The 19,140-nt window shown below is 53.9% G+C and overlaps 1 protein-coding gene across 1 annotated transcript in view; it reads left to right on the forward strand.

Annotated features, from left to right (window-relative positions):
- The window catches only part of GALNT11 (polypeptide N-acetylgalactosaminyltransferase 11), a 32,821-nt gene extending 19,473 nt beyond the window's left edge, over positions 1–13,348 (forward strand). The window contains exons 6-12 of the mRNA XM_090287717.1: positions 1,541–1,790; positions 5,521–5,638; positions 6,788–6,940; positions 9,315–9,533; positions 10,721–10,825; positions 12,387–12,524; positions 12,700–13,348. Coding sequence (XP_090143843.1) covers positions 1,541–1,790; positions 5,521–5,638; positions 6,788–6,940; positions 9,315–9,533; positions 10,721–10,825; positions 12,387–12,524; positions 12,700–12,831 — 1,115 coding nt within the window. The 3' untranslated portion in view covers positions 12,832–13,348. The remainder of the gene's footprint in view (positions 1–1,540; positions 1,791–5,520; positions 5,639–6,787; positions 6,941–9,314; positions 9,534–10,720; positions 10,826–12,386; positions 12,525–12,699) is intronic.
- Positions 13,349–19,140: the final 5,792 nt, after the last annotated feature.

Genomic DNA, 19,140 nt, shown 5'->3' on the forward strand with positions numbered 1-19,140 from the left:
CATGGATGTGTCTCTCCCTTCCCTCCCTTCCCCTCTCTCTGAAAATAATTAAAATCTTTTAAAAAACTGACATAATTATGAAGGTATTTTCTTTAAAATTTTCCTCTTGTTCCTCCTGAGCCCATTAAGGAGGAAGTCTCCATCGGTACCCCTGCATCTTTAAAAGCTCCCCCCTCCTACTTATCTCAGCCCTTTCAAAGGGAAAGAACAGGCGTCAGATGTAGACTCTTCTGCTGAAAATGCATCTGATAGTCTTCAGTTACGTTGTATCGATTCCACTGTATTTCCTCTCATGGTTAACTGTGTACGATTGGTGATCCTGATTGTCATTTATGATTTTGGGGAAAGAACTTCCTTTTAAAATAAATTTAAGTTAAATGAATTTATTTAAAAATATTAGGTATGTAACAGTGCATGTACTGCATGAATTCGGCCCCCCCAGATCATGAATGTAATTTATTTATGGCTGCCGGCTCGGCCGGAGGACGGATTTACGGGCATGAGACGTAAGTGCCTCCCTCTCAGCCCGAGCACTCACACCGTGCGGTCTCTCCCAGCGAGAAGCGGGGCGTCTGCAGGGCCCGCGGGGCAGAGGGCACACTCGCATCGGACACTGGGAGCCCCTCCTGGTGAGTGGGAGCGGGGAGGCGGGCCGTGGATAACTCAGTGGTTGTGCCGAGCGGTTGAGAAGCGAGAACGTCATCAGATAGCATTATTCTAAAGACGCCCCCACGGAACATGTCGCTGTGGCTGTCACGCGAATTACTGACAGCACCGGTGCCGTCCCTCTGTAGGCAAGGACGGCGGCAGCCCCGCAGGCATGAGCGCCCCCCGAGGACAGTGAGAGGGAGGTGGTCGGCGCCTGAACAGCCTCTCCGAGGCCGCGGCGCGCGTGCATGCGTGCAGCCCAGCAGCTGCCGGCGCACACGGGGAGGCGGGCGTGCAGCCAGGACACTGGTCACGGACAGGACGTGAGGCCAGAGACACAGGGTCCTTGCGGAGAAGGGAGGCACAGTTTTTCTTCGTTCTAAACATGGCACCTTTTTCGGTCTGACTCGCTGAAGTAGGCTGGCACGTGGCCACATGGGACCGAGCCTGACTTCCCCCAAATGGGCTTGTTTCTCACGTCCCTGAGGCAAGTTTCTGAACAAGGACAGAGCAGATCATAATGGAAAAAGAAAGAAAAAGATGGTCGGTATCAGAAAAGTGCAAACTTAGTGACGGCGCGCCGTAGGGCACGTGCTTCGGGTGGCGCGGCTGTGCCCCTCCCACAGACGCCCCGCACGCCGCCTCCGTGGGTCAGCTCGGCCGTGCGTCCGTCCGTGAGTCCGTCCGTGAGTGGAGTTGAAAGAATCGTCATTAGCCTTGAATCCACTCTGCCTGTGGGGAGGAGCTGCTTCTCCTTTTCGTTGCTGATTGCTCCAGCTCTTTGTGGGTTTGGGGGAAGGGGGGAGGCCGCTCACAGGGTTCCCCGCAGGAGGGCGGCCGGGAGCGGCGCCGGCACCCAGGCCCTGCAAACGTGCCCTCCGTCCCTCCGCAGGGGACGTGCTCGTGTTCCTGGACAGCCACTGCGAGGTGAACGCCGTGTGGCTGCAGCCGCTGCTGGCCGCCATCCGGGCCGACCGGCGCACGGTCGTGTGCCCTGTGATCGACATCATCAGCGCGGACACGCTGGCCTACAGCTCGTCCCCCGTGGTGCGTGGCGGCTTCAACTGGGGGCTGCACTTCAAGTGGGACCTCGTGCCCCTGTCTGAGCTGGGCGGACCGGAAGGCGCCACCGCACCCATCAAGTAAGGCTTCCCCGAGTGTCTGCAGGTCCTCGCCGGCGCTGCCTCAGGGCAGGGAAGACTCCTTAGAGACAGCTCCTCCTGCCCGTACGCAGCGTGGCGTCCGCGTAGCCTGCCGTTAGCTTCTGAGCGCTCCCTGCGTCACAGTCTGCCCGGTGCCCGGGAGGTGCGGGAGGGAGGGGTTGTCCCCGCTCCCGAGGACGCACAGCCTAGTGAGGTCAGGGGGCAGGCCCGCCAGCGGGCTCTCGGGGCTCCCTGGCCTGGGTGGGCTCGCTGCCCTCGGGTCTTCGCTCCTGTGAATGTGTGACGACCACGTGACGCAGGAGCCTTTCTGCAGCCCGGCATTTCTGGGGGGGCTCCCAGTGCAGCGACAAAGTCAGGGTACACGAAGCACTTCACGTCCCTCCCGCACATCCCGCTCTCTCATGCTGTGCGTCTGCTCTTCAGTGCAGTCTCTCCTTCCTTATTTTTGTTGTCTTTTAAATTTCCCACGTCAGTTTCAGGGGCTTGTAGTCCCACTTTTTAGGAAGTTCTTGGACCTCCTCTTTTGTCGCCTCGCTGTTGTAAAAACAGCTCATGTAAAAGGTACATGTAGGCACACGATTTCAGAGGTGGCCATAATGTAGACACGACAAGCAACACTGGGGTCACCACACGGCACCAGGTGCCCCGTGCCCCCTCCTGGGGACAGCGGCTGCCCTTGTCCCCGAGATGCCACCGCCCTGACCTGACCGCTGACTCCTGGTGTCCCTGGAGTGTTACCGCGGTGCGCGCATCTCTGGGCAGTGCGGCCCGTGCCTGCCTGCCCTTGGGCCCCACGTGAGGGAGCCGCGGGACCCGCGATTCGGGCCTGTGCTCAGCGTGGCCTTAAACACGGCCGACGGCCTGTCGTTGCGGGGTCACGCCTGTCCCCCTAGTCCACCCCGATGCACTCACGCAGGCTGCTCTCGGTGCGGCAGCTGGGTGGCTCCGGGTGCGGGTCTTCTGTTTGTTTCCTAACGTTGCAAACAGCGCCGGTGCCGACGTCCCTGCTCGCGGCTCTGCTCCCAGGCGCGAGCCTGCCGGTCACGGGCACGACCCCCTCCCCCGGTGGCGGGTGCCCGGGGTCTGTGGCCCCGCAGCCGGCCCCTGGGCCGTTGCCCGCTTCCTCCCGCCTGCCCGGACGCCCCGTGCCACGGCTGCTCTCGGGGAGGCCGGAACGCAGCGCCCCTTCCTCCTCCTCCCACACCCCCCCTTCCCTGCCCCTTTGTCTGCTGTTGCACTTCCGTCCTGTGTTAAGGTTGCCAACATCTTGAGTTGGATGTTTAGTTTTTTTAGTTTTCAGCCTTTTCCCTAATACAGGTATTTAAGAAATGATATTTTTATCATTTATTTAAAAATATTTCCATTGTGATATCTTCTGACTCATAGGTTATTTAGCAGTACATGTATTGTTTTCTGGACATTGGGAGATTTTATAGTGCTTATTTACTCCTCATTTAATGACACTATGTGATTTTAATTCAGGAGAAATGGATGAGGCTTGCTCTCTGGTCTAGCATGATTAATTTTTGTCAATATTCCTTGTGGGCTTGGAAAATGTGTATTTTCTGCAGTTGTTAAAGACGGGATTCTGTATCAGTTTGGTCAAGTTTATTGTGTTGCTCAAATATTCCATATTTTTATTAATTTCTAACTCCTATGTTCTACCAGTTACTGAAAGTGGCGTGTAAAGTTTCCCTCAGGTGTCTCTCCTCACAGTTCTGTAATATTTCCTTCATGTATTTGAGGCTGTTTTCATAGACACCCGTAAACTTAGACCTTCATTCTCCTGGTGAATGGAACCATCCGTCACCACGAATTCTCTGTTCTGCATGCCAGACACTGAAACGTGGCTTTACGGTCTGACGCTGACGTGGCTGCCGGGCTCCCCCCACTCCGCTGGCTTCACGTTTACATGTGTCCCCGTAAGCCGCATGTACTTGCTTCTATGTTTTGTTTTTAAACCAATGAAAAGCTCGGTGACCTAACGAAAGCATGTAGCTGATCACATTCAGCGATGACTTATATTTTGTGTGTATGGTGATAGTGTGCTGCCTGGTGTGTATTTGTCCTGTTCTTTTTTCTTTTTAAGCCTTCTTTTGGTCCGAGGTACGATTTTATATATTTTTGTTCCCAGTAGCTGCTGCGTTATTAGAAGTCACACAGTCTCAGACACTGTTACGGTAGCGGCTGCCTGCGGACTACGGCGTACATCCTTGACCTTCCTAAGTGTAACAGAAACCGGTACTCCCTCAGACAGTTCCAGGAGCTCAGAGCGTCCCTGCTCCGGTGTCCCTCCTGGTCATGCTGTTGAAATGTGTGTGTACGTGGAAAAGTACACTGTACCTATGAGACATGTAACTGCGATTCACCGAGGGTGACCCACATGGTCCTCCCTTTGTGTTACTCTGCTCTCTCTGCCTCTGCAGACCTGCCCTGGGGTGGTTTTCGTTCTGACCGAAGCACACACTGAAGTCTTGCCTTTGCTTGGACCTTCTGGTGATTACTCCCGTCTTTCCAAAACTGTCTTTGCTTCACCATTAGTTTGGAGAATAACTTCGCTCGCTCTCCAGTTCTAGGTCAGCAGTTACGTTCTTTCAGGACTTTGAAGGTTTTATTCTAGAGCCTCTGGCTTCCACTGGCGAGAAGTCAGCAAGTCTTATTTCGTTTCCTTGGAAGGTCGTCTTTCACTGGCTGCGTATAATTTCCCTTGTCAGCAGTATTTTTCAGATATGCATAAATGTGGTTTCTTTTTTGGTAGTACCTAATTATCCTCTAAACTCTAAGTCTTATCTTTTATGCCTGGACATATCGAGTTGTTATTTTCAAGTCTCTGCCTGGTAGCTTCGTTATCGACACCCTGCTCACTCGCTTTACCGAGGGTGGTTTGTTTCTCTCATTTTCTTTCACGTGACGTGGCCTCCTGATTGCTTTGTTATGTATTTGTTTGCGTGTTTATTTTTGTTTAGTCCCAGACCCCGTATGCGAAAACTTACAGCAATGCACTCACACCTGGGGGTGATGCTTCCTTGCATAGAGAACTTGGCTTCGTGCGCGGCAGGCAGCTTGGGGTGTTGACATCCCACTCACCTGATGCAGTTTCCGGAACGGAGGCCCCCGGAAGCCGGGCTCCACGCTTGGGGAGGCTTCCCAGTCTTGTCGTTCTGGGCCTGACGAATGCTTCCTTCAGCAGCATGCCTGGTCCCCACCCCTCGGAGGCCAGAAGCACCCCCACCCAGACAGCTAAAAATGTCGCCAGAAGGGAAAGAAACGTTTGCTTGGGGATGGAATCGCCCTCTGGGAGAGCCGCTGCTCTGCCGCATGTGTGCGTCGGATTCCGAGGGACCGGTGTGGCCCGTCCCACGTGGGGGTCCTGGCGTCCAGCGTTTATCCCAGCGGCTCTGGGGTCTGAAACTGCTGGAAGGAGTTAGGTCCTTCACGTCCGGTGGATTTCTGGCAGCAACGGTTATAATAAAAATGAAAGTGCTTTTGGTCCTTAGAAAAATAGCCTTCATTTAGCGGTTACCTAGCTTATCAGTGGTGGCCTAGAAAATTCGGTTTTGTGGCCCAGCTGATTCCCTGGTATCAGATAAGATTTTAATAATAGTTAATCTAGTTTTTATTAGTAATGTTCCAAAGCTACACTGGGTTTTTACAACAAAAAGAGGAGGTAATTGCATAAATTGATACAATAATCCTTCTGCCTCTCTAGGTCGCCTACGATGGCGGGAGGGCTGTTTGCCATGAACAGAAACTACTTTGATGAGCTGGGGCGGTATGACAGCGGCATGGACATCTGGGGGGGAGAGAACCTGGAAATCTCGTTTCGGGTAATCTCCGCTTTGCATGCTTGGTTACTCGTGTGGACATCCCTGACCCCCGTCTTCTGCAGATCCTCTTTGGTTATCTTTATTAAGACACTGTCCTTCCTGAATGCCACTTTGCCACAATCTGTGATGCGGATAATATCCATGTACCCATTCAGTGTCATAAGCAGGCAAGGAGCCTTAGATTCGTTCATTTAGAAGCCCTCAGAAGGGCCGGTCGCAGCGCGGGTCTGGTACAAATTCAGGACCTGCTGTGCATTTAGTGTGGTTTTGCTCCTGCTGTGCACAGTCGGGGTCAGGCCTCCCTGGTGCCCAGGACCGCCCGGCCTACCCCATTTCCCTGGAGAAACCAGTGACAGCCCCCGTCCCACTTCTGAAGCAGCCCATCAGTTCACATGGCGGATGGACCTTCACCCCGGGCATCGCTGACCGAATGCTTTCTGTACACAGTACCTCGGGCTGAGGGAGAGAAGGGGGAGGGAAAGGCTCGCCGCCGCCCCCCCCCCCCGCCCCCGGCTGGAGAGCGGAGTCCACTGCAGACGATGTCACAGCACCTCCCACATGTCTTCCGTATTTTTTGCAAATGTACTGACCACAGTGGTTTTTAAAGGTAGTTTCCGCTTAACGTAATCTTTAGACTTTTAAAGTTGAAAGGAATAGATAGCATTAGTTCAGTCTTAGTTTTGTAAATGAGGCAATTAAATCTCACAAAACGTAACTAATAGTACAAAATAAAATTTAGACCCGAACTAAGATCTTTTGAATCTTGACCTAGAGTTACCCTTTATATTTGATAACTTTTTTCTAAAAATAAGTATCCATATATTTTATAAAAAAGCACCTATAAAACTGAAACACCAAGGCCTGTTTGTCCCGAGGCCTGGAGGTCAGGTGTCCCGACCGGCTGGAAGGCCCGGTAAGCTGATTCCAGACACGTGGTGGTAAAAGAATATTACACTGGCGTCTCCTCTGACAGACAGATGATAAAAAGATACTCTGACTTTCTTCCTTCTGCATAGTCATAGCTAGAAGAGAGAACACCGTGCAAAGGCCCACAAATACCTGTTCCCTAAAAAGTAGTTTGGTGACAGTTCACGCATCGGTTTCATAGCACGTGAGGCACCTGTTAACACGTCCTTTGCTTCTGACCAGATCTGGATGTGCGGCGGTAAGCTCTTCATCATCCCTTGCTCTAGAGTTGGGCACATTTTCCGAAAAAGGCGGCCGTATGGGTCTCCCGAAGGCCAGGACACCATGACGCACAACTCGCTGAGGCTGGCCCACGTCTGGCTGGATGAGTACAAGGTGAGCCCGGGGAAGGGGGCCGCCCCCGCCGGGCGTGTCTGTCTGGGTGGCCGCTGTCTGGGTTTCTCCTCTCTCTTCTCTTCTCCCAGTTTCCACTCTGTTTAGACTCTTCTTTGACTTTTCCAAGTGACCAACCAGCAGGAGGCGAGGCAGCCGGCATCGTACGGACTCTGTTTCCCTGCAGTTCCCTTAGTCCCGCGGGCCCTCCCTGGACTCCCTGGGCCTCTGTCATCCCATTCCCGCCTCCCGCGTTCGACCCTGTGCGGCGGCGTCCCCTCCCCGCCTCTGTGACGTCCTGGCCACAGCTTTCTGACGGACGGCCCACAAGTCACGGTGTAGAACATGCTGTCACCCTGCAGAGAAACTCCGTACCCTCAGCTGTCACCTTCGGGCCACGGCCGCCCGGCCCCGGGCCCCAGCAGCCCGCCCCCCCCGCAGACCTCCCCGGCCCGGACGCCTTACATGGTGCCCTCGCACCACACGGGGCCTTCCGTGACCACGTACAGGGGCGTATCGGGGCTGCCCGTCGCACACCACGTATGACCCCCTTTTTATTGCCAAGCGACGTTCTGTGTGTGACGGCGTCACGGCTTGTTGATCCTCCCGTGGGCTGACGGGCATTTGAGTTGTTCGCCCTTTCTGACTAATGCGGAAAACGCTGCTGTGGGCACTTAAGTTTTTTAAACAAGCGCTTCCTGGGCCTGTGTCAGGTCTGGGGCCACAGGAATGACCAGGAGGAGAGCAGTCACTCTGAGCAGGAGGGGAACGCAGGTGTCCCGGGGGAAGGACCAGGGGGAAGCGGCGCGCTGGGCTTGGGGGTCGAGGTCGGGACACCTCCCCTCTCGCCACGGGCTGAGCCCTGGAGGTGCAGCCTCCTGCCAGTCCCCTTGGAGTCTCCACTGTCCAGCACGGCGGCACTCACAGCGCCTGCAGGCCCGGGTGGGCCGTCTGCCAGCAGCCAGCGTTCCGTGGGCCGTGCGCAGGGGTGACCATCACCTGTCAGCAGCCTGAGCTCGGACCGCGGCACGGGCAGCCGAGGGCGCCTTCGTGCCGGTTTGTTCAGACGTTAATAAAAAGGAAAGGCCGGTTTTATCTGAGAGCATCATGGTGACGTAGGAGGAGGTCGTCGTATCAGGTCCCGCCGTGCCCCTCGGGTCCTCTGTCAGCATTCACAGCGGGAGCGCAGAGAGCGCTTCTGTTGCCGGGAAGTGTGCGCGCAGGCTTCGGGCTGTGACGGAGCCGGCCCGTTCCCCGTGGGGTGCTCCGTGTGAGAGGAGGGGTCACAGCCAGGCCTGTTTGGGAATTTGTGGGGTGGGGTCTAAAAGACGAGCCATGGAGCCTCTCCCTTCCAGGAAGACAACTGCTGATACTTACTCTAAATGGTAACATTCCAGCTTTCAGGGAAAGTTAGGGTTTTGGCTGCTGGTACTCGCCACCAGAAGACAGGTTCGATAGCTTCCAGGCACTTCGGAACTTTTCTGCTGATGTCAGCAGTGATATTTTTGAGTATAATTTTTTGGGGGATTGTATAGTGAAATTTATCTGTTTGGAAGAATTTCACGACCAGTATTTTCCAAGGGACCAGTGCATGAAGACATAAAAGTGGTGCCTGGGCAAAAGATCCATCCGAAGAGCGAGGTTGACTAGACCAGCAGGTTTTAGGGCCGCAGCGCAGGACATGCAGCGTGATGACATCACAGCCCGCATCGCAGCTGACCATTTAGAAGTTCTGATGTGGTATCAGAAAAGAACGGCCATAGTTACCTGGAAGTTATTAAAATATTCTCATTTGAAACGGCATCTTTTCCTTAACTTGGGAGACCCAGGTGGAACGCAGACAGGAGACTCCAGCTGAGCCCTTGGGCCACTGACGTGACCTGCAGTGACACAGGGGGCCGCCGTCCCAGCCAGCGTTCGTTCCAGGCGTGTTGCGTCAGTTGGCAATGAGGTTATTTTTAATGACTTAAATGGTTTTAAATTTCTGAATTCTAACTTTTAATACGGTAGATATCGGTAGACACAGCACACAGAAACAGAACCTCCCGGAGTCTTGAGTGGCTTTTAGGAACTGAAGTCCTGACGTCCATTTGAGGGCCGCTGCTCTCGCAGGGAGCGTGTGCGTCAGTTCTGAGGTGCAGTTCAGAATCAGTTTACGATGCCACATTTACGTTTTGCCATTTCTGAAATCAGCGAGTATTTTAGAATTGAAGATGTCTCGTTGTTAATTAAGGGCCTGATTTTTGTCAGCATCAAGAAAACATGGGCATGAAAACTATTTTTACTCATAATCCGTTTTTTCACTTGTTCTTTAAGACCTCGGATATCACGATGACACTCGTTTTAACAAAAAACCCATTTTCTTCTCTAAACCCAGGAGCAGTATTTTTCCTTAAGACCTGATCTGAGGACGAGAAGCTACGGAAACATCAGTGAGCGTGTCGAACTGAGGAAGAGGTTGGGCTGTAAATCGTTCAAATGGTATTTGGATAACATTTACCCAGAGATGCAGATATCGGGGCCCAACGCCAAACCCCAGCAGCCCATCTTCATCAACAGAGGGCCCAAACGCCCCAAAGTGCTCCGGCGTGGACGGGTAAGGACAGAGTCTTATCTGGGCGCCTCACTGACAGGTGCACAATGTGGTAAATGACACCGCAGACCTCACACACGTGTAACGATAGTCTTCCACTTGCCTTCCGTTCCTGTGAGCTTCCTCTTCTCAGGTGTAAGACTTTAGAAGTTCCAGCAGCTTTGCTGCCAAGATCTTGGCCTGCCAGTGTAAAGAGAGCGTGACCCCTAACTTCTGCAAGTTTCACGCGTGCTCCCAGAGGACCGCTATAAATGCGTGCAGGGAAGGCAGGGTCAGGTTCCTCTGGCAGCGGCCTGGCGGTAAGGACGGCGAAGGGGCGGCTGGGCCAGCTGCGTGCGCTTCGGCCTCGGCCCTGGGTGCTGACTGCAGACAGCAAGTAGCCGGTGCGGTCTCAGCGCCGGTACAGGTGACGTTCTGCGCGGTCCCCTGAGCCGAGCAGAAGACCCGCTGATCAGCCACATTTGTGTAGGTTTTCCCTTTTGTTTCTTATAGAATCACTTCGGTTTCATCGTCCCACTTAAGGTGTAGGGGTCTGGCCAGGAATTCCCGCCCTCTTCCCGCACCCCCTCTGCGAGCCGTTTTGCTGTCCCTGCTGGGCTGCGGACGAGCGCCCTCCCCGCTCTGTCACCTAAGGCTGAGAGTCAGCACGGCGCCGTGACCAGGTGCTTCTGTTGACGTGGATACAGGGCTGCCACGTGACCGTGTAGTGGGGCCCCACACCGCTGAGACCCTTGCCCGGCGTGGCGAGCCCCAGGCAGCGTGGGAGTGGCCCTCCGCCGGAGCCCCGCCTCCTTCCTGCAGCTCGGCTCCCGTGTCCTGCGGCGTTTATAACCGCGTTTCTCCCCAGCGGAGCCCGTACGTTACACGTGGCCAGGGAGTGTTTGCTTTGTCCCTCTTGTTGCGTCCCCAGCGTCGTTTTCCTGGCAGAGGTGACAGTTTAGTTTTCTTCCTTCCCTGCAGATTAGTGGGCCCCCATCTCTGGTGGAATGTCTCCTTGACGTTGCCTGCGTATGTGGTTAAAGTTGCCTGTAACCTTAAGCTATGCTCCCGTGCTCCTGTGCAGTGCAGCCAGGGTTTAGAAATACAGCATGCTTTCAGGGCCTCTGGCTGACATCTCTGCGCTCCCCCCAAGCTCCCTCGCCAGCCCGGCCCCGCTGATGCCGGTTCATGACCAGTCTCTCCTTCCCCAGCTCTACCATCTCCAGACCAGCAAGTGCCTGGTGGCCCAGGGCCGCCCAAGCCAGAAGGGGGGCCTCGTGGTGCTGAAGACCTGTGACTACCGAGACCCCAGTCAGGTGAGCCGCCCCCGTGCCTGTGGGCGTCCTGCGGGGGGGGTGGGGGGGTGGGGGGTGGGCTGAGGTTTCCTTTGTTTGGAGCGATAGCTGAACTCGCAGTTAGACTAAACCGGAAGCCGCACGGGTTTGTGGGCAGCGGCGGAGGAAGGGCACCGTTTCTCGCCGTCCCTTCCCGTCGGCAGCTGTCAGCTTGTCCTCTCGCTCTAACGACCTGCCTCTGACTCTTCGCTCACCCTGCTTCCTTGGCGTCCACAGCTGAGTGGGAGCACGAGGTGCTGTGTCCTGACTCAGTCAGCACAGTGCGCCGCGGGCCCGTCCGTGCTGTGTCACGGGGGGGCAGGGTCTCCTCTCCTGCGGCCGGGGAGGCCCCACTGTGCACACGCACCGCCCCCCTCACCCGCCTGTCTGCCACCGGGACCTAGGCCGCCCCCGCGTCGTGGCCGCTGTAAGGGGGGCGGTGTCTTTTCCGTTGGTGTTTTCGTTGTCTTTGGACAAATACCCAGGAGCGGGACCGCCGGCTCACGTTTTTAACATTTTGAAGAATCTCCACACTGTCTCCCACAGCGGCCGCACCGGTCTGCGTTCCCACCAGCCGGGCACAAGGGTTCCCTTTTCCCCACACTTGCCAGTGCTTGTCGTTCATTGGTTCATTGACGACGGCCATTCTGCGGGTGTGAAGTGATACCTCGTGGTTTTAATCTGCGTCCCTCTGATGGCGGGTGATGCTGAGCACCTTCTCATGCACCTGTCGGCCGCCTGTGTGTCTTCTTCGGAGCAGTGTGTATTCAGGTCTCCTGCCCATTCTTCCTTTTAGTTTTGAAGACTTTATTTACTTATTTTCAGAGAGAGGGGAAGGGAGTGAGAGAAACATCCTCTCACACGCCCCCAGCTGGGGACCTGGCCCGCAGCCCAGGCCTGTGCCCTGACTGGGAGTCACAGGCCGGTGCTCAATCCACTGAGCCACACCGCCAGGGCATGTGCCCATTTTTAAGTTGGACTGTTTTGTTTCTTGGTGTTAAATTGTATGAGTTCTTGGTAATTTCTGGTATCGACCCTGTCAGATACATCATTTGCAAACACCTTCTCCCGTTCAGTAAGTTCTCTCTCATTTTGTTGGTTTTCTTTGCTGTTCAGAAAATGTCATTAGGTTGACCTAGACCCCGTTTTTCTTTGGTTCCCTCTGCCCAAGGAGATAGGTCAGCGTCATATACCTTTCAGCATACGGGGCTTTTATCTCCAATTACATTTATTCCTAGGCATGTGATTGTTTTGATACAATTATAAGTGAGATTATTTCCTCCATTTCTTCCTGAGCACTCGTTACTGGTTTGTAGAACACCGCAGATTTCTGTACGTGGATGCTGGACCCTGCGGCTTCACTGGCGTCATTTATTCTAGTAGATTTTTGATGGAGTCTTCAGGGTTCTCTATGCAGAACACCATGCCTTACACAAATAACAGGTTTTCCTTTTTCCTTCTAACTTGGATGCCCGTTAGCTCTTCGTTTTTTCTGGCAGCTGTGGGAGGGGCTTCGGTTTTTATCTTTTCTTTTCTTCCTTAGATCTGGGTTTATAACGAAGACCACGAGCTGGTTTTAAGTAACCTCCTATGCCTGGACATGTCAGAGACTCGATCATCAGACCCACCCAGGCTCATGAAGTGCCACGGGTCGGGGGGGTCCCAGCAGTGGACCTTCGGGGTGAGTGAGCAGCTTGCTCAGGGCGGACGGGCGGAGGCGGAGGGGCCTTGCTCGCCTGCAGGAGGGGGTTCTGAGCGAGCAGCCCCCTGTATGGCATCGTCAGCGCTCCCTGTCTTCCGGATCTCACCGCATTCCAGCAGTGAGCGCTGTAAGTTACCTCCCTTTTATCTTTCAGAAGAATAATCGGCTGTACCAGGTGTCAGTGGGCCAGTGCCTGAAAGCAGCTGAACCCCTGAGTCACAAAGGCTCTGTCGCCATGGCGATCTGTGACGGCTCCTCCTCTCAGCAGTGGCACCTGGAAGGCTGAAGTGCAGCCCATGCTGGAGCGGCTGCGTCCTGCTTGTCCTTCCGTGGGCGTCAGGGAAGGTTAGCAGAGGGGAGACGGCAGGTACACGGTGTTAGGCGGAGCCCCGGTGGCCGCCAGGAGGGAAGAGCTCCGTGTCACCAAGACCATGAGGTCATTTCTACGCTGCTGTTAAGGAATTTCTTGCTTATGGTAGAAACCAGAATACAGTTTTAATATAAAGAGTCAGGTTTATATAGAAGGGTAAAACCCAGGAAATTGCTAGGTCTATTCAGATTAATTTATGCTTGTTTTTAATCCCCTTTAATAATGGAATGGCATTTATCTGATTGGGACTTGTCATAGTTTTCTTCCTTGGAAGACTTCATAGCAGACGATTCATTTTAAGCAAACGAAGTCCACTTTAACTTCAGAAGGCATCACTGATAAGAAATCATATTTAAGAGGCAGTCGACTATTATAAATTATTTTGATTAATTATGGTATTATCCATGTTTAAAATAAAGGCTCTTTGTAATCACCTGCCTACGTGTGTGGCGGCGCCTCCGGCCCGCGCTGCCCTGCGTTTGTCATGCGATGAGACACACCTGGGCCCGGCTGCTGGGCCGCTGTGTTCTCGCCGTGGGGGACGCTTCTGTTTTTTAGCTGGAGTTACGACTTTGAAGCTGAAAGTGCGTGAATTTGTATGCTTGATATTAAGGCTGGCTGTGAAACACCCAGGCAGAGTTGTGAAATCGGTCATTGGATATAGAGGTATTTTAGTTAGAGATATAAATTTGGGAATCATCTCTGTTAAATACCCAAAATACAGAGTGACTTTTTTCACCAATATGGCCTCTCAGTAGGGTGCTTTCTCCGTTCTTGTGTCTTGGCCCACAAGGCAGTTTAAGCGTCTTACTAGACCTGACGGTACGTAATAGAAAACAAAACGCAACAAGCTTGTAGATTTAAATACAACAAAATAGATGCTCCAGTTAGAAGGCAGAGATTGTTGGATTGGATAAAAACGCAAGACCCAGCTACACGCTGCCTTCAAGAAACTCACATTAGATTTCCGGCCAAGATGGAGGCGTAGACAGACACGCTGCGTTTCCCTCCACAACTAAGAAGGAACACAACTACCTCAGAACTAGAGACAACCAGAAGTTCCAGAAAATCAAACTGCATGGAAGTCCAGCAAACAAAGGTATAAAGAAGAAATACTCATCCAGACAGGTAGAAGGGAGGGAGCCAGGGTGGAGAGGACACAGTGTGGGTTGGCGGCAGCAGCGGCGGCAGTGGCAGGCCAGCAGAAAGCGCAGTCACACGTTTTAAAGTCAGGAGGGACACCTGGGGAGCATTCCCAGCTCCTGAGTAGCCTACGCAGCTCACGGTCCCAGCGCCGGGGAACATCAAGCCTCATTGCTTCTGACTGTGCAGACCAGTGGGGGTTGGGGTGGAGGCAGAAACTGCCGGTCTCTTAGCAGAGTCCGCTTGTTTAAAGGGCCCCCACGGTCCTAGAACGTCCGCAGACCCACCCACTCTGGGAACGATGGCCAGGGCAGCAGCTAGAGGGGCACCAGTCTCATATGGAAGTGGGAGAAGTGCTTGGAAAAGGGGGAGTGCTGGGCGGGCGGCCTTGTTCCCTCTCAGACCCCCCCTCCACACACAGCGCCACAACGTGGTGAAATGGGTTGCCCTGCACTGACGATTCCCTAAGGCTCCGCCCCTTACAATGTAACAGGTGCGACAGCTCTACCTAAGACACAGAGGCAAACAAACACAGGAGCCTGTGAGAATGAGGAGACAGAGAAGTATGGCCCAAAAGGGGAAACGGATCAAGGTTCCAGTGGGAGAACTAAGCGATGAGGAGAGAGCCAACCTCACAGACACAGAATTCCAAACACTGGTGATAAAGATGCTCACAGGCTTGACAGACATGCTTGAGTGCGGCAGACATAAGGGAAGAAGTGAAGGTTATGTAAGTGAAACGAAGGAAAATCCACACACAACCAATGGTGAAGGGAAGGAAACCAGGGTTCAAATCAATAATTTGGAACATAAGGAAGAAAAAAAGTCAACCAATGCAGAATGAGGAAGCAAGAATTTAAAAAAATGAGAAAAACTTCCCAAATTTTGCGAAGGAGATGGACATACAGGTCCAGGAAGCACAGAAGGTCCCGGGCGAGCTGGACCCAAAGAGGACCACACCAGGACGCATCATGACTGAGATGCCAAAGGTGAAAGATAAAGAGAAAGTCCTGGGGGCAGCAAGAGAGAGGCGGAGAGTTGCCTACAGGGGGGTGCCTATAGGACTATCAGCTGATTTCTCAGAGGACACTTTGCAGGCAGGAAGGGACTGGCAAGCAGTATTCAATGTGATGAAAGGCAACCTGCAACCAGGACTACTCTATCCAGCAAGGCTATCATTTAGAATGGAAGGGCAGATGAAGTGCTTCCCAGACAAGGTAAAGCTAAAGGAGCTCATCATCACCAAGCCATTATTATATGAAATGTCAAAGGGACGTACTTAAGAAAAAGAACATCAAAACTATGAACACTAAAATGACAACAAACTCACAACTATCAACAACTGAATCTAAAAAATAAAAACAAAATCCAACCAAGCAAACCAGAACAGGAACAGAATCATAGGTATGGGGATCATTTGGAGGGTTATCAGCTGGGAGGGGAAAGGGGAGAAATGGGGAAATGGTGCAGGGACTAAGAAGCATAATCGGTTGGTACAAAACAGACAGGGTTGAGTTCAGAATAATACAGGAAAGGGTGAAGCCAAAGAACTTGTATGCACGACCCATGGACACAGACTAAGGGGGGTGGGATTGCTGGAGGGAAGGGGGTACTGGGCAGAGGGGGCAAAAGGATATAAATTGGAACTACTGTAGCAACATAATAAAATCTACTTAAAAAAAAATTAAATATGACACAAGTTAAAGGGAAACATGGGGTATACACGCATGATAAAACACTGTGAGACCCCGGGAGCAGCTGTATTAATATTAGTCAGAGGAGATTTCTGATAAAAAGTGTTGCCGGGGGTAAAGGTTGTTCATCAAGAGGAGGTAACTTCCACGGCACTAAAACTGAGCTTCCAGGAGAGACAGTACCTGTACTTCTAAGAGTTCAGCACGCCTCTCAGTATCAGTGAAACAAGTACACAGTCATGAGGGCAAGAGAACTTGGAGACTGTGAACCAGCTTGACATAATGAACACTATGGGACACACTACCCAACTAGAACACCATCATTCTTGCCAAGTAGACATGTGTCCCGGGATATTAACCAAGCCTCAGTCAGTAAGTCAGTAATAATAAAGCCACCTGAAAATCTCCCAGTAACACCTTCCCAACACCCGTGGGTCAGAGGAAAGCAGAGGGCTGTTGTGAGCCCACCGAGAACGAGACCTGAGCCCCCGAGGGCGGCAGGAGGCGCTCGCTCGCACCGGGAAGTTTGCAGCGCGGAGCTCCTGCGGGAGGGAAGGGCTGAGAGCTGGCGCATCGGCGAGCCAGGCTTTTACCTCGGAAGAGAGCAAAGCAGCAGAGACAGTATTAAACATCGGAACAGAAACTAATGAAAGGAACGAGTGAAGCCAAGCACTGGACTAAGAATATCAAAGCTGATAAAATGTGGAGTCCAAAAACAGAAACGAGCACCCACCGCCGCTGTCCGTGAAGAGACCGGCCGCCTGCCCGAGGCCCCACCCGTGGGAGTAGGGCCGGAAGCCCCCGGAGCACCCCTGCTGCTGGTCGCAGTGCGACCCAGGCAGCCTCGTGGGCGGGGAGCTGGGCGGAGTGTCTCAGGCGACGGAGCGCACGGTCCGTGAGATCGCCGCGCCGTGGGCCCCACGGCAGGGCTCCGGGCACCTCCTCGCGCACAGACCGGACCGCGGCGGGAGGCCACAGGAAGGCGCCGAGGGGCCGTGAGCGCGCGTCGCTGGTGGAGGAGCCCGTCTGCGCCTCTGCTGCTGCGTGGCGCCTGCTGGGCGACGCGCTGGGAGAGGCCGAGCCCTCCGGGGCTGAAGGGGAGACGCGCGATCCGCACAGGGGCCGTCAGGGCGCTCGGGGGCCCGCAGAGGGTACAGAAGGGGAGCCGGGGCAGCTGCGGGCTCTGGGGGGGTCGCCACGTGTCCGCACCGCGGAGGGGAGCGGCCGCAGCGGTGACAGACGCGCACGCCACACTGCGAACCCCGCGCCGCCTCACCGCGGGGTGACGGCCACGCTCACCGCCTCTGCGCCCGCAAGTCCGTGACGCGGACAGACGCCCTGACGGCACAAATTACACGGCTTCCCCGAAGAAGCAGATGAGCGCAAACAGCCCCGAGCCCGTTAAATGGAGTCTGCGGTGAAAGCCCTCCCACGCAGAACACTGCGCAGAGGCGGCCTCACGTGCTGGAGGAGGAGAAGCGCCAGTCACGCAGCTCCTCCTGGGGACTTTGGAGAGTCTGGCGCCCTGAGCAATTTGGAAGGCAACACACAAGGAAACGAGACAGGACCCTTCATGAACGCGGAGGCAGGAGCCCTTGTAAAACACGAGCCAGCCCCAGCCGCCTGCGCAGGAAGCGGGGCTTCTGGGCAGAGGGCCTGTCCCCGGGAAGGAAAAGCTGCTCTAACGTGACGACCACTTAGTGTAGTTTGTGATACGATACAGGAGAAAAGGCCTAGGTTTTTGCAGAAAAACACACTTGGCAAAATTCAACACCCACTTCCAGCAGCCTAGGAATGGAAGGGAAATCCCCCGGTGCGAGAGAGGGTGTCCATGGAGGTGACGGACGTCTCCTAAGGCAGACGGAAGCCCAGGGAGGGAAGGACGCAGTGAGGCCTTGGTGTTCGGGCGCTGACCGCGTGTGTAGGGAGCCATGGGACGCTTTAGAACGCAGTACTGGGTCTCTAGGAAGGGAGCTGATCAGGGCCACAAAGTAACAGGTCAGGATAAAACTGAATTGTGCTTTCTAAAAAACAAAATTCTTACCCAGCCCCTACATTGCCTTGAGAGGGGAAGGGAGGGGGAGAAGCAGCGATTGGCTGCATCCCGTAGGTGCCCGGTACGGGGATTGAACCCACAACCTTTCGGTTAGAGGATGATGCTCCAGTCGACTGCGCCGCATGGCTAGGGCTGAATTGTGCTTTTATGTAGTAGCAACAAGCAGTATAACAGCATCTGAAATATGAACAGCGAAACATATGTCATCGCTGAGGAAAAACACAGACGATCTAGGTAAGCGGAAAGCTAGATCCCACTCACGGGCTGGGAGACTCAGTACTGTCAGGACACGAATTACCCACATCCACTCTGCAGACCTCACGCTGCCCCCACCAAACCCCAGGAGGCTTTTTGTAGTTAACCATCTAGTTTTCATATTTACATGAAATGCATACAACTAAGTGGCCAAAAGTAATTCTGAAAACCATAAAGCTGGAGGGCTTGCACACATTCCAGACGACTGCAGGTAATGGCTTCTGGGTAATGAGGGGCCGAACAGAGGCGGCCTCACACGAGAACGGTAGTGGACGCGGTGAAGGGGCCAGTGCAGCTCCCAGCGGGGGTGGGGGGTGGGGGCAGCCACGGCAACCCGTGGGGCCGGGACAGACGCGCCCGCCCACGGACGGTGAGGGGACCTCGCCTCACACACAGAAATTGTGCAAAACTCAACTAGAAAATGGAGCTGCCACATGACTCAGGGCAGGGAAACATTATTTTAGGTTTTAAAAGTGACTTATTTTTTAAAAAGTTAATACTTGCCTATAATAGGAAACTGAAAAGCACAAGAAGCAGGGAACAGAATCATTCAGAATCACAGCCAGTTTACCGTTGAACGTGTCTTTCTAGGTCCCATGTTCCTACAGCACTAAGGCTCCGTCTTCAGGTAATTAGGATCGCACACGTATGCGTCACGTTTCTTCACAAATGAAGTTACCGTTTCTAAGTCTCAAATCTACATGAGTGTTTTGTTAACAAGATACACTGTACCAACTGAATCTGGGAGAAAAATGTAATCCTGCCTTTCTTGGCAGCAAAAATTTCATGAAGGACAAATATAGCAACAGGGCTCTAGATACAGTTGTTATTAGAGTCACGATGAAAATAGTGCCTCCCCTGACGTCCGATGACAGACGAGACGCGCGCGGATGCTGCTGACGCACGACGCCCTACAAGGAGGCGCGTTGCCCCTGAAACTGACCGACGTGCACGCAGGGGTCGCTGTGGCAGTGCCATGCACACGAGCACACCCGCACCCTCCCTGGTCCCTGGGCCACCAGTCTTGGGACCTGTCCTGACGCCCGTTGGAGATGGTGTCACAAGTCCATGTCTGAG

The sequence above is a fragment of the Furipterus horrens genome, unplaced genomic scaffold, assembly GCF_987537825.1.
Source record: "Furipterus horrens unplaced genomic scaffold, mFurHor1.1.pri manual_scaffold_9, whole genome shotgun sequence".
Lineage (NCBI taxonomy): Eukaryota > Metazoa > Chordata > Mammalia > Chiroptera > Furipteridae > Furipterus > Furipterus horrens.